The sequence below is a fragment of the Barbus barbus genome (genome assembly GCF_936440315.1).
Source record: "Barbus barbus genome assembly, chromosome: 5".
NCBI lineage: Eukaryota > Metazoa > Chordata > Actinopteri > Cypriniformes > Cyprinidae > Barbus > Barbus barbus.
Genome location: NC_136733.1, coordinates 27580136 through 27594441, shown reverse-complemented (window position 1 = coordinate 27594441; position 14306 = coordinate 27580136). Strand labels below are relative to the sequence as shown.

Below are 14306 nucleotides of genomic sequence, written 5' to 3'. Positions count from 1 at the left end.
TCCTTGATCAGTGAAAAAGGGAGGGAGATAGACAGATAGACAGACAGATAGATAGATAGCTTTTGTGATATCTATTTTCCTCCACTGGAGAGTGCAGTAGACTTGGGTCAGTGTAATTCTGCATCATAGCAAACAGATAGAGATAGATTGATGTTAGATGTTATTCTTAAATTAAACATGTAAAATGAACAGTAAAGTATATTCAAGCAGTGAAAATTACTTGATAGTTTTGTAACCCTTTGTAAACAGTGCATTCATTACATAAAATTATCAATTATCACAATATAGTACAGTGCAAAGTTTTTTAAATGATCAAAATTTGGACAAATCACACTTAACTAGTCTACAGTCTGACGGATTTGCTAAAAAGTTGCCTTAATTGTGACATTATCTCATCTTGAATTGCTAATACCAGGTGAATGATTATAATATTTGTATAGCTCCCACAGTCCACCTGTAGTACGATCTACTAATCAAAGTATATTAGTAAACAATACAGTGATGTCATGCCGAACAGTTCTTCATAAACATAGATATTAATACAATACCGTCCAATTACATCCCGACTGTGGAAGAATCAACCAATCACTGCTCTTATCCCTGCGCCATGAACTTCTTTTGGTAACGGAAGTCTTTAGTGTCAAAGATTGATTGACACGAACGTAGACCAATCAGCAAGGCGTACGTGCCGTATTCCCTTGAGGCCACAGCCAATGAAAAACAAGAGAGGAGGGGCTTTGCGAGGTCCATGAGTACAGTGGATTTGGGGGTTTAAGAAGAAAACAAGGGTAAATTCCAGAGGTTGTGGTAAGTCGAAACGGCTTTTAAAAGTTTATTTGTTTAGTATTCTATCTGGCAAACTGACATATCAGTGGCATATACGTAAAGATACACATCATTCAATACGAAAAGTAGCTTGTTGTCAGCTGAAGCTAACGTTTAATGTAGCAGCAGCAGCAGAAGCAAAGCTGCGAATGGGGAGCCATGCTTCAGGTTTGGTCCTTTATTCATAAGAGCTGAGCTGAGCTTTCAAGAACGGACAAAACCAGAAGCCAGGCTACATTCAAAGCTCCGGTTCTGCCGCTAGACTGGTGTCAGTGAGGGCGTGAGGCGGGTTCTGTGTAGTTCCCACTTAAACATCGCCAAGAGTCTCTTCCACAACCCAAACTCTGGGTCTGAACTAACGACGAGTACTACAAACGCCTTGATAAAACGAAGTGCTGCCAACAAATAGATGCCTTATTTCTGTTCATTTAGGGCCACTGGGATCATCTCTTAGTTATTTGGGCTGGACCCCTGCTGTTCTGTTGGTGACCAGAGCTGTTTTCCTTTTGTGTTTGTTTGGACTCACTTTCTAACACGCATTTAAACTTTCTTTGTGCTGTTGTTATAAACTAATTCGGTAATTTTTTATTTATTTACTTAAATAGGACCTGTTTGATTCAGTATGTTAAAAGTTACTCAGTTTTATATATTAATGGTGTCTGCATCGGATTAAAGGCCATACATCAACCAGACTGAGTAATTAAGGACAATTTAACCAAAGAACTCTTGCTTAGTTGTTGACCCTGTTATCAAACAGTGTTTGATGAATTCTAAATTCATGTAGCTCCAGATACTCAGCAGTTACTTGCTCCGGCTGTCAGAGTGTGACAAAAGTTGAGCTCAATTATTAAGAGCATGATTCAGAGCAGCTGGGGGCTGTAAGGGCCACCATGTGCTCACATGCCATGACAACAGTAACATAACACTAATAGCTAAAAACAAACCCTTCTACCAGGGGCCTCTGGCTGAAACCTTAATTTAGTGTATGTTCTGTGTTGTGTATTGTCCTGGCCGTGTCATTTGTTGCTTTTATTTTTTGTTAAGGAAGCACGTGGTTTGATGTGACTTCAAGGCACTTATGATTTTTTTTATTTTTTTTAAATAAAGCCATTCAATGGAGTGTATTGTTTATATTTGCCTCTGACGTGAATATATAGCTAGTAACAGAACTATGAATACTCATTTATGGGTCCTGTGACTACAGTTCCACTCTGCTTGATTGGGGAGGGGGAGGCCCGGTTGTTAAGATAGTTACACCACAAATTCCCTGATGTAATTCCAATTTCTATTTATTATTTCTATTTTGATTTATTTTACCTCTAATTTTTAATCATGCTGCCTTTTTTATTACTGAAAAAATTATACTTGGATGTCTGTTTTTAGCATACACCAAAAATATTATAATTAAGCCTTTTTCATAAGCTGTACTTGACACATTCAAACACTTCATCGTGTGTTTGTGGAAATGGGTGGAAATCAGGATCATTGGGATCCTGAAAGAGAGGACAAAAAAATTGTAATGGTTGTGAAAAGATTCTCTTTTTATGAAGTGTGTAGTCCAACCTGAAATTTCTGAAGATGAGGCTGATATGTGGGCTGTGGTTGTTGGCTGTGGTTTAACATGCATAGTGTAGTAATGTGTCAGAAACACACATTTTGCTGACGCACATGCTTCACGGGATGATTCAACACACTTTTCTTCTGTTTTAATAGTTGTGACCTATTCAAGGTTTTATGAAAACCGTTCAGTCATGTGAAGCTTTGTCAATGGCTAATATGACAGCTTGGTATGCACTGGTGTAGATTTTACATATTGAATTTGACAGGGGTTATAAGGGGTCTTATGCCGTCATTGCTCTGTTTAATCCAGCATTGATTTCCAGCCTCGCATTCAGTTCTGAGTGATGGCATGAACAATGCAGTATCACATTACAGATGAAGAATAGCTTCTAATTTAGAGGAAGGGAAGTTGGTCTAGGTGGCCATAATAAAATGCACAGCAAGGTAGTTATAGTTATAGTTATAAGCCCCTTTCACACAGTGCGTTATTTCTGGAAAATTGCAGAGTGCCTTCTGTATGAACGCAACCACGACCCGGTATTAATAAATTTAAGATCCAAATGAGGCGTGCCTTTTACATGTTGTTATGGGATGTGTGTTAACGCACGCACAGATACCGGAAAATCACTGGCAGTGTGAATGAACCAAGAATCAAACAATTCCAGGACAAATCACAGGACACATTATCTGTTTTTTTGTTTAGTTTTTCTGGAATTGCTGTGTGAAAGAGGCTGTAGTTAACTCAAATGAAAACTAAAACCATTAAAATTACTTGAAATAAGCATTAACGGAAATAAAATATAAAAATCTTTAACTTTTTATAAGAAATTTTATTTTCACTACTTGCCAGGGCAACATTTTTATTTTAGTTTAAGTACAAAATAACTGACACTAAAACTGAAATTAAAATGAATAAGAACTACAGGTACATCTAAAAAAAAATCAAATCATGAAAAAGGTCTATTTTTTTTGTCACTCATTTCAGAAAGTGAAACCCATATATTATATAGATTCATTACACACAGAGTGAAATATTTCAAGCCTTTATTTCTTCAAATTTGGATGATTCTGGCTTACAGATAATGAAAACCCAAAATTCAGTGTCTCAGAAAATTAGAATATTACATAAGATCAATAATAAAAAAAGGATATTTTAAACCGAAATGTCAGGCTTCTGAAAAGTATGTTAATTTCTATGCACTCGATACTTGGTTGGGCCTCCTTTTGCATGAATTACTGCGTCAATGTGGCGTGGCATGGAGGCAATCAGCCTGTGGCACTGCTCAGCGGCCTTCAGGTCATCTGCATTGTTGGGTCTGGTGTCTCTCATCTTCCTCTTGACAATACCCCATAGGTTCTCTATGGGGTTCAGGTCAGGTGAGTTTGTTGGCCAGTCAAGCACAGTAACACCATGGTCATTGAACCAGCTTTTGGTACCTTTGGCAGTGTGGGCAGGTGCCAAGACCTGCTGGAAAATGAAATCCGCATCTCCATAAAGCTTGTCAGCAGAAGGAAGCATGAAGTGCTCTAAAATTTCCTGGTAGATGGCTGCGTTGACTGTGGACTTCAGAAAACACAGTGGACCAACACCAGCAGATGACATGGCAGCCCAAGTCATCCCTGTTGCTTGTGCACCTTTTCCTACCCAAATTATTCCTTCCAGTCAACTTTGCATTTAATATGCTTTGATACAGCACTCTGTAAACAGCCACCCCTTTCAGTAATGACCCTCTGTGACTTACCCTCTTTGTGGAGGGCTTCAATGTTTGTCTTCTGGATCATTTCCAAGTCAGCAGTCTTCCCCATTATTGTGGTTTCAAAGAACAAGAGATACCTGGAATTGAAATATAATAGAAATTATACAGTAAATAAATATTCTAGTATTTTGAGATACTGATTTTTGACTGTAAGCTCTAATCATCAAAAGTAAAACAAAAAGTTTTGAAATGTTTTACTTTACATGTAATGAATCTAAAATATATGAAAGTTTCACTTTTTGAAATAAGAGATTCAAATTTTTGGAGATGTACCTGTATATAGGCATACTTAAAAACTAATAAAAAGGGGGGAAATAATTTAACTAATTTTAAATTTAAAGGATGGAAAATATAAAAAATTGTGGGGGAAAAAATTAAGATATTAACAAAATTATAATGACAGGTATTTTGACAGGCCAGACAGAATGTTTCCGAGATTACCTGCAGACTTTTAGACAATTTTTAGAAAAGGTTGATTAAATAAATACAACAGAGAGTGACTGCGGACTTAATTGACATTGAAGGTTTTAATAGCACATGTGACAGAGTGAAACTGTTAGTTGAAGTCTATAAGAAGACGTACTAAACCCGAACATGTTGGTGAGGTTCGGAGTGTTTGGCACAGTTTATCTTTGACCCCTCTGTCTGTTGCTAAGACACAGTGGTTGCCACGGCAATGAGGAAGAATTGTACAAGCCATTGAAGTGCAGAAATTCTTTCCATGGTGTGATGCTTTCAAAAGTGCCTGGACAGTCGTCTTTATGGAATCAGGAACACAAACATCAATTGAACAAATGTTACCAGGTTTATGGATGCTTTTATTTTTTAAGATTCTTTTTTTCCAAAGCATTATTAGATGCCAGTTTCCTATCATAGCTATGCAAAGATTTTGCTTTCAACCACAGAACGAGTTCAAAGTAAAAAGAGGTGCTAAAGTCTGATTTTGTGGTGGCTGAACTTTAAATTAAATTATTATAATCTTAATTCAAGTGAAGAAGGATTCTGAAATTCTGACAGTAATCAGTGTTGAGTACTATTGTAAGGTTAATGCCTGCTTTAAATGTTCCAAAATGATTGAACAGTTGAAAACTAATCAAATGTAATCAGTTACATTACTTTAATAAAGTAATTGAAATAGTTGCACTAAAAGGTGTTATTACATTTTAAATAGAGTAACTTGTAATCTGTAAACTATTACGTTTCCAAACTTCCCAACACTGGACATGGGGAAAATGTTTCTTTACCCATCTGTGAGCTGTGTTGTGTAGATTTCTAGGTAGGCTACAAGATGTCATTTGTATTTTTTTTTAAAAGGTGTTGTATGTTCAGAAAGTGTATGTAATTGGTTTCAGCTTCTCAACTCTAGTTCATTCTCTGTGATTGACATGGAGAAACACAGCAAGGATGAGCCCATGTTAGATGCTCTTCTTCAGCCTTTAGTCTGATGATACATTATTCTTGCAGCAGTTGATCTTTGAGCTGCACCCTCTTGTAGAATGAAGCTGTTAAACACTCTAGCTGGTCATTGAGATGGTCACAAGCTGTCACGAGTGTGTCTGCACAGAGGTGTCATTCAGTGTCTGCTCCTCAGCTTTGTTTCCTTATCTGTGAGAGAGAACTGTGTATAGTGGCTGATGATGAGGTATATCCTGTGATGATTTTCTTTTCTGTCTCCTGATCAGACGGAAGAGAGGAAGGGGAGGGGGGAGGGGGCAGACAACGCCCCAAATATGAGCAGCTAAGTATTAATAGAAATGCCATATGCTGTACTGTTGCAAATACTCAGAGACAGCGGCAGTAATGGGAACAGCTGTAATATAAAAATTCGATTTTAACTTTGAGATTTGCTAAAGATTGCATTTAACAGTGTTATTAAATTATTAGTATTTTATGATTTAACTTTAAAGAGTAAGTTCTCCCAAAAATGAAAATTCTGTCATTAATTACTCACCCTCAAGTCATTCCAAACCCGTAAGACATTTGTTCATCTTCAGAACACAAGTTAAGTTATTTTGCTAAGTGAGGAATGCACACACAGGTGTTGTGGTATTGTCATGAACACGGGTTGAATTTTTAAATGGAAGAGAAGAAATAGTTGAAAAGTCATTATTTTTGTTTTCTTTGCACACATAATGTATTCTCATAGCTTCATAAAATTAAGGTTGAACCCCTGATGTCACATGGACTATTTTAATGATGTCCTTCCTACCTTTCTGGGCCTTGAACTTTTCAGTTGCATTGCTGTTTATGCAGGGTCTGAAACCTCTTGGATTTCATCCAAAATATCTTAATTTTTGTTCCAAAGATGACAGACTGTCTTATGGGTTTGTAATGACATGAGAGTGAGTAAATAATGACAGAATTTCTGTTTTTGGGTGAAATATCCCTTTAAGTGAGCAGAAGATGATGCCAAAAGTATCCTATCCGTAAAAAGTAATTAAATACTAAAAAATCTAATATCAGCTGATATATTGGGCATCTCTAAGAAACATTTTGGGTCATATGGAAGGGTTTGTGCCATATGAAAATAGGCATTAATTGCATTACAGCCATGAACATGACTTGCTGCTTGCTTTCTGGCTGTTTGCAGGGGAAGGATATTTCTCATTTTGAGTGGACAAAAATCTGTGTAATGCAGGAGGACTCATCAATATTTTTGTTCCAACTATAAATAATAAAATGCTTATAGCAGCTAAAAGTGAAATTTGTTAACAGTATTAACATACACTATACGTTTAAAAGCGGGGGTCAGTAATATTTTTCTTTTTGAAGAAAATTATTACTTTAATTCAGCAAGGTTGCATTAAATTGATCAAAAGTGACCGTAAAGATATTTTTATCATTTCAAACTTTCTATGCATAAAAGAATACTAATAAAACTGCTTTTAACAGTGATGATAAGAAATGTTTAATTTCTGAAAGATCATGTGACACAGAAGACTGGAGTAATGGATGCTGAACATTCAGCTTTGCCATCACAGGAATAAATTACATTTTAAATATATAAAGATGAGAGAGAAAATGTTTGTTTTGAAATGTAATAATATTTCACAAAATTACTGTTGTTACAACATGTTTAAACATGGTCAAAGACAGCTCTGTTTGAGTGTTAACCCACAGAAAATAAGTCTACTAAATTAGATGTCACCCCTTTCTTGATTATTTCCATAATTCATGATGTTCCTGTCTTTCTGCTGATGTTTCAAGGTGTTCTGGGGTTTTGTGCCTGGGCATGGACCACCCTGTGCATAGAGGAGACACCCTGTCCATGGGACTACACGACAGGTACTGTGCAATGTATGTCATCTTATTTTTCTACACACACATACTCGTACTTCATATTGTCTGTTCGTTGTCCCTGTACAGAGACACATGCGTTCTCATTTACCCTCTCTTCTGTCTGGACACCGTACTCTTGGTTTGCTTTGTGCATCTGTTTCTGTCATGAACACAATACGCACATGCTCTGAAGTTCTCCATCGGTCTCATGTGAACTGTCATCATGGAGAACATCGCTGAAACTGTGACATTTGTCCTGCTGTGTGTGTATTATGCAGTCTTCTCAGGTGGTTCAAACAGAAATATGTTTTCTTTTAGATCCTACAATATAGACTAGGCTCTCTGTTGGTAATGTGATGTAATGGTACTAAACATGCTATCTTATTCATCAATTATACATCACTCTGCCCTTCAGTTAGTTTTATTACTACTGTAATTATTGTAATTATATTAATATTACGATTTTTATTCTGAGACCGAAACGGGTTTCCATAAATCAGAAACTCTCTGTCTATATGATTAATTGTGCACGTTCAGGTTTGTTGATATTCAGTAGAGTGCTGCATGAGTAAATTTAGCATTTTTGCACTTCCACTTCCATTGTCCCGAAGTCAGTGGATTTTTGATTGTTTATACTCGCACTCTTGCAAATTTTCTAACTTAAACTTTCCAACTTGTAGATTTTAAATAAAGATTTAAAGAGTTGTTGGAAGCTGTGGGGTGATGTTGATTCTTACATGTTAAAATGTCAAAGAACTTAAAGGGGTCATGAACTTAGAAATCAAAATTCCCTTTATCTTTAGATGTATAAGAGGTCATTGTGCTATAAAAACATTCTGTAAGTTTTAGAACTCAAAACGTTCTCATTAGTCTTAAAGCAGCTGCTTGCATTGAAGCCAGTCTTCCAAAATGACAGGTTGTGGATTGTGCCACTTTATGACGTAATAGTGTTTATTTCATGAACTTTATTCTTAATGAAGTGCCAGACCACATCAGTAAGAACTTTGTCCTTTGTTCACTTCATTTTACCGCCAATTTGTTTATAAACAAGACACAATTCGACACAGGATTTTCAGAAAGTTTGAAACTAAAAGACGATGCTGTGCCGACTATATTAGATCCGACAGTAATGTCGCAGCACACAATTGTGAGTAACTGTTTCTATTACATGATCACTATTGCTTTGTCTGTTATTACAGGTCATTTGATATGAGTGTTTATGCATTTTTAACCTAAATCACAGCAGCGTCCATCTGTGAAGGATGTAGGCTGTCAAACATGCACAACTGTTAGCCAATCAGCAGTGGGCGTTTACTTCTGAATCTACAATCCACCACACCTATTCAAATGGAGCGTTCAGATGAGAGGGGTCAAAAAAGGACAAAAATAGCCTATTACTTCAAAATTATCTATCTTTTTCATGTAAAAATCTTGATGACATAAGTGGACCTCGAGCAGTACAAAATAAAAAACAAAGGCAGTTCATGACCCTTTTAATTTCTTCAATAATCCAAATGCCAATGGAAAGATTCTTATGGATTTTTGTCAAGGAAACCATGATGCTAACTTCCAGGTTGGCATGCAAGATTTTCTGACATATGTTTGGGACATTGAATTTAGTAAACTGCTGTCAGAAAGCCATATGCTTCAGCAAATGCAGTCTATTGTCTTTTGGATGTATCTCTGGAGTTTCTGTTATTAATGTTATCGTGACAAACATCAAATGGTTTGGTCACAGACTAGTGCTGTGACAAGTGAGGCTGAGAGAGGGCATATGTGCTCAAACTGCTGCTTTCAGTGCACACTTTGTTATATCATGGAGACTGTACTGTGTCTTTGCTGTTTAATTCATTGTCACACCCATTTGCAATCCAATTTTCTCTGTGGCTAACAGCTATACAGAAAATTGCCATAAATGCTCTTGAAAATGGATACCTCAGGACACGAGATAAGCCCTTGTACAAAAAAAGTAGTGAAATGCGGGTGTGGTGTTTTTTTTGTTTTTTTTTCACCCCTAACATACACTTGTTCCACTCTTTTACTAACTGCATGCTATCATACTATCCCACTGACTAGTTCTTGCTCACACAGATGATATAAGCGTGGTTCACTGCAGGCAGATGACTAAGATTTGTGTTTTCGGCAATCTACAGTCATGCCTGATTGTTTGCTGTCTGTGATGTGTAAATCACAACAGAATTACAGCTTGAGCTCAGATCACTATAAACACTAAACACTCAATTAAACAGCACAGCTCCTGAAGTGAGCGCAGCATGTTGTTTAACAGAAAAACAAAGGCGACTGTGAATTCCATCGATCTGAGCCGACGTGCCGCCTGCTGAAATGTTGCACGCACTACTCTCATTTTGTGTCTTCACATACCAATTTGGCACTAAAGGGCTGCGCATGTGGGCATGTGGATTTGTGATGACTCAGACCCTTGAGATCATCGGACAAAGACTCAGTCAGCTGGTGTGTAGGACAGTATTGACAGGGCTATTTCTGTGTTCTGTTGGAGGAATGATTTCCAAGACCTGCAGCCAAGTAACAGTCTCTCTAATGGCTCTTTTTAAGATGTATACAGTGGCGCCAAAAGTATTTGGTCACATTTCAACATGCATGTCTTTGCATTATATAAAAAAATATCAAAGAAGTGTTTATTTAAAAAAAAATGTTTTACTCTTTATTTATTGTAAAACAAAGCTAGCATACATGGCTTACAATAACTATATACAAGCCAGGGATTGCATTAAAAAAACAACAACAACACTCTGCTGAATGATCCGTGAATGAACGTTCCGAAGTTAAATAAACTTCAACGGATTTTCCCTGCTCAGGGAGTAGGGAGCAATGAACACTGTGTAGGGAGCATGTCAATCGGAACACAGTTCATGCACGTAGCTCTCTTCTAAGGAGCTGTTTATCTGAATCGGGTGTTAACTAAGCGAGACATGCAAAATTTGCAGAGCGGGGGCGCGAGGACTGGAATTGTGAACCACTAGGGTACATCATGTGTCAATCACCGGTGAGAAAACTTTATAGTACAGTTAGTAAAAGTACTACAATACCAGGAAGGAAGATTGGGTTGTTGATGTTTGCCTGCCATTCGTGCTCTATCTGCACAGCATGCGTGAACGCACTGATGACGTATCCTGTCTGCGCGAACAGGGTGCACAGAGGTATGCAAATACATACATTGACAGGCAGGTAGGAAAGCCAATTAAAACGCTCGGACCGAGCGTTTTGATTGGATGAACATTTCTTCCACAGAATATATAAATACGTTTAGACCACTTAACTTAATGATTGCTATCAGGATGTGAAAAGACTTTCAACCAGAATAACAAAAAATGTTTCTGAAGACAATCACCTATTGCACTTAAGTATCCAAGTACTTTTTGTGCTTATGTGATTGCCATATGGTGGTAGAAAGTTCATAGTGTGTAATAATGTGTTTATGTCTTCTGTTCTATACTGTTAATTTCTGTCACTCTTGTAACTCTCTCGCGCACACTGGTGTGACTCTCATCTTGCCTTTAAGCTGTTTAGGACCCTCGACCATCTGTTACGAACTTGTTGAGGTTGCCATAGAAACAGCTTCTTGGAGGAAAGTCTGAACTGTTAAAGCTGATTTCAAGTAACTAAGATAATGGCTGTGCTCACTATTTGATTGTTGCTTGATTTTCCCATTTTCTCTTATACTCTTTAAATTGAAAGACTCTTTATTGGCATATATGGTATCATGGGAACCTTTAACATCCATGGAACCTTTCCATTCCACAAAAGGTTCTTTATATATTTAAAGTTTTTCACACTGAGAAAAAATGGCTGTGAACAAAGTTTCTTTTGGGGAACCAAAAATGGTTCTTCTATGGCATTGCTACAGAAACCCCCTTTTGGAAGCTTTATTTTTTAAGAGTGTAGCGGTTTAAAGACTGTTTTAGGGTCTTTATGTTCAGCATGATGACTGGGATTCATATAAGAATATTATCTGTGAACTTTCCAAAATTTTTCTCCTCTCTCTTCCATCTTTAGCCATTGTCAGCACTCGCTGTGACACTTTTCATCCACTCACTTATTTCCCCCATCCCACATTACTTCCTGCCTTCTCAGCAATTTTTTCTGCCCTTCCTTAGGTGCTTAATCAAGCGAGTTGGTCTCTTTGCAGCGTCGAGCATTGTACCATATCGCAGACATGTTTGTTGAATGCCTGAAGATAATGGCCAATTCAGAATCCGCTTGATATGCCAGAGTTTGTGTGTGTGTGTATGCGTGCGCGCTATACTCCTAAAATGCTTTGAAAATGACAAATGCGGATTAATAGTGAATTTTCTTTAAGCTTTGCCAAAAATACTTTGCTAGCTCATACAGCCACCAAAAGCTCTCAGATCAAAACATTCATGACATGCTGATCGTTTAGAAGCTTTTGTTCCATCTTCTCTCCCTTCATCCCTTCTTAGAGAAAAGGCTCATTTCAGATGTAAGCCTTGTTATATGATGTTTTGCATAATTTCTGCATAATATTGACTAAATGTTGAAAGTCTTTAAGATTTGAACAAAATACCTTGTCAGTCATATGTTAAAGAGCAGAAGAAAAACCATGGAATATTTAAGTCTTTTTTTTTTTTTTTTGTAAAAAAATTAATCTCTTCCAACCCAGTGGAAGTTAAGAGAACTTTATGTAGGACCTTGTTTACAAAGTGCTTTACAAAAAATGTAGGTTTACAGTATTATGGAAAGAGAGAACATTCTTTGACAAGGAAGAACAATGTGTGTATTATTAATATGAATATTTCACAATATTACTATTTTTACTGTATTTTTGATCAAATAAAGGCAACCTTGGTGAGCATAAAGAGACTTTAAAAAATAATAATAATAATAATAATAATATATAAATAAAAAATCATGTTGACCGCCAACTTTGAACAGTGTAAATATAAGTGATTATGATGGCATAAATGACCAGGTATAGCATTAAATTCAATTCTTAATTCTATTTGATTTAATTTAATTTGTCAAAAACCTATTTACTATCAAGTCAAGTCAAGTCAAGTCTGCTTTATTGTCAATTCTTCCACATGTACAGCACATACATACAGAGAATTGAAATTGCGTTACCCTCAGACCCTTGGTGTAAACAGTTAACATTAAACACGTTCAAATACAGATAATACGGTTTAAACATATGTACATACAACTCTATAGCTATTATATTATATTAGCATGGATAAATGCTGATTACCTATTGTGATTCTCAGCTTTAGTAGAAATGTTGCCCTTGTTTTTATTCAGACTCTTGTTCTCACTAAGAGCAACATGTTCTTTTGAAATGTTCTCTGCTTGAGCCCACACAGTTATTGAAACTCACTCTTTGAGTGTGAAGCACAGATCTATTCACAGTGACCAGTGTGATTTGTGATTTTAACATTTTAAAAGCATTTTCATGGCCAGGGGCGTGGCTAGTGGGGGGCAAAGTGCATAGGGCCCAGAGGTCTGGGGGGCCCGCGATCGCCTACTGGCCATCGGGAGCACCGGGAGCACCGGGGCATTCTATTTGAGTAGTGGGCCGATCGCCGAAGCGAGGGAGACCTCCCCGATATTAGGCGCTGTTTTTAAATCATAGCGCATGTGAAACCGCATAAAGCAAATATTCCAAATGTGTGAAGCAGCGCTCCCCGATGCATCCGCCAGCTGCACGTCAAAGCAGAGCGGGATCAGTGCTTCTTCCACAATTTACAAGAGAAACACAGCAAAAGTCGCTTGATCCATTCAGATGTGAGACAGAATTGTTATACAGTCGTGTGATATGAGAACATTAAAGGTTCTATAGTGATGCTGGCTGAAAACCGCCACGACATTGAGGTATATTGGAAAACGCCAAAAGGCTTGTCAATTCAGCACCATAGTAATTTAACTTTAAGTTATTAACACTCAAATAGCCTATGTGTTGGCAGAAATGTATTTATTATAAGGGAATATTTTAATTTGAGGTGTTTTGTAGTTTTTTCATGTTTAATTTTTGTAACTACAAATTGTATAGTTTATTACTTATTATTTATTTTAAAAACCATATTAATGATGACCATGGTTTTACTTCCTGTGACCACCATCCTACTAATACTAGTCAGCTAAACTCTGGTTTATAAGCAAGATCTACTTTCTTTTTAAATGTTTAGTTCTAATGAATTTTAATTGATGTAAAATGTTAATTCAATAAGCGCCTGATTAAAGATAAATATCAGTGTCTTATATAAATGGTGTTTATTATTTACAAATAATAATGTTCTTAAATGGATTCACCCAAAAATGAAAATTGTCGTCATTTACTCAACATCAGGCCATTCCAAATAAATTTATTTCTTCTGTGGAACATAATTTGAGAAATTCAAGAAATTGTCCATACAGTAGAAATCGAGTAATCAAAATGGTCTGGTAACATTCTAAGGTACATTTATTAGCAGTAACTTTCCAGCAGTCTAGCTCAAAATCAATGCTTTACTGTCAAGTGCTTTTCTATGTGACAAAAATGCATTAAGTTAGTTGAATTTGTCGTGAATTCAGTAATATCTATCAGTATTCGTTTTTGTCCTGTTTTATTCATTTATTTACTCCTAATTGAAGGCCCTATGACCCATCAAAACATTCAAACAAAACATTTGTCCAGGGCCAAATTATAACCCCAGTCCAGCCCAACCCCCTGTGATTTTTGAGGGGGCCCCATAGTAAATTCAGTGCACAGGGCCCAAAATTCCTAGCGACGGCCCTGTTCATGGCAATTACCTCTGCTGTGCCATTAATATTTCTGTTTTTATAGTCAAGGAAGCCCTGCTCTTTCTCCTGGAAAATAAGTTTTCATAATAATAATTATATATTTTAATATAT

General features: G+C 36.7%; 1 protein-coding gene across 7 annotated transcripts in view; it reads left to right on the top strand.

Moving 5' to 3' along the window:
* Positions 1 to 722: 722 nt before the first annotated feature.
* The window catches only part of LOC306869198 (kelch-like protein 13), a gene marked incomplete at its 5' end in the record, with an annotated part of 58659 nt that continues 45075 nt past the window's right edge, over positions 723 to 14306 (top strand). For 2 of the 7 annotated variants that reach the window (XM_079415853.1, XM_079415848.1), the window contains 2 exons: positions 727 to 807; positions 7350 to 7427. In XM_079415853.1, the coding sequence (XP_079271979.1) occupies positions 7375 to 7427 (53 nt within the window). Of the gene's footprint in view, positions 808 to 5824; positions 7440 to 14306 lie in introns of those variants that run through there. The other 5 variants (XM_079415854.1, XR_013784150.1, XM_079415850.1 and 2 more) reach the window with 5 other exon arrangements.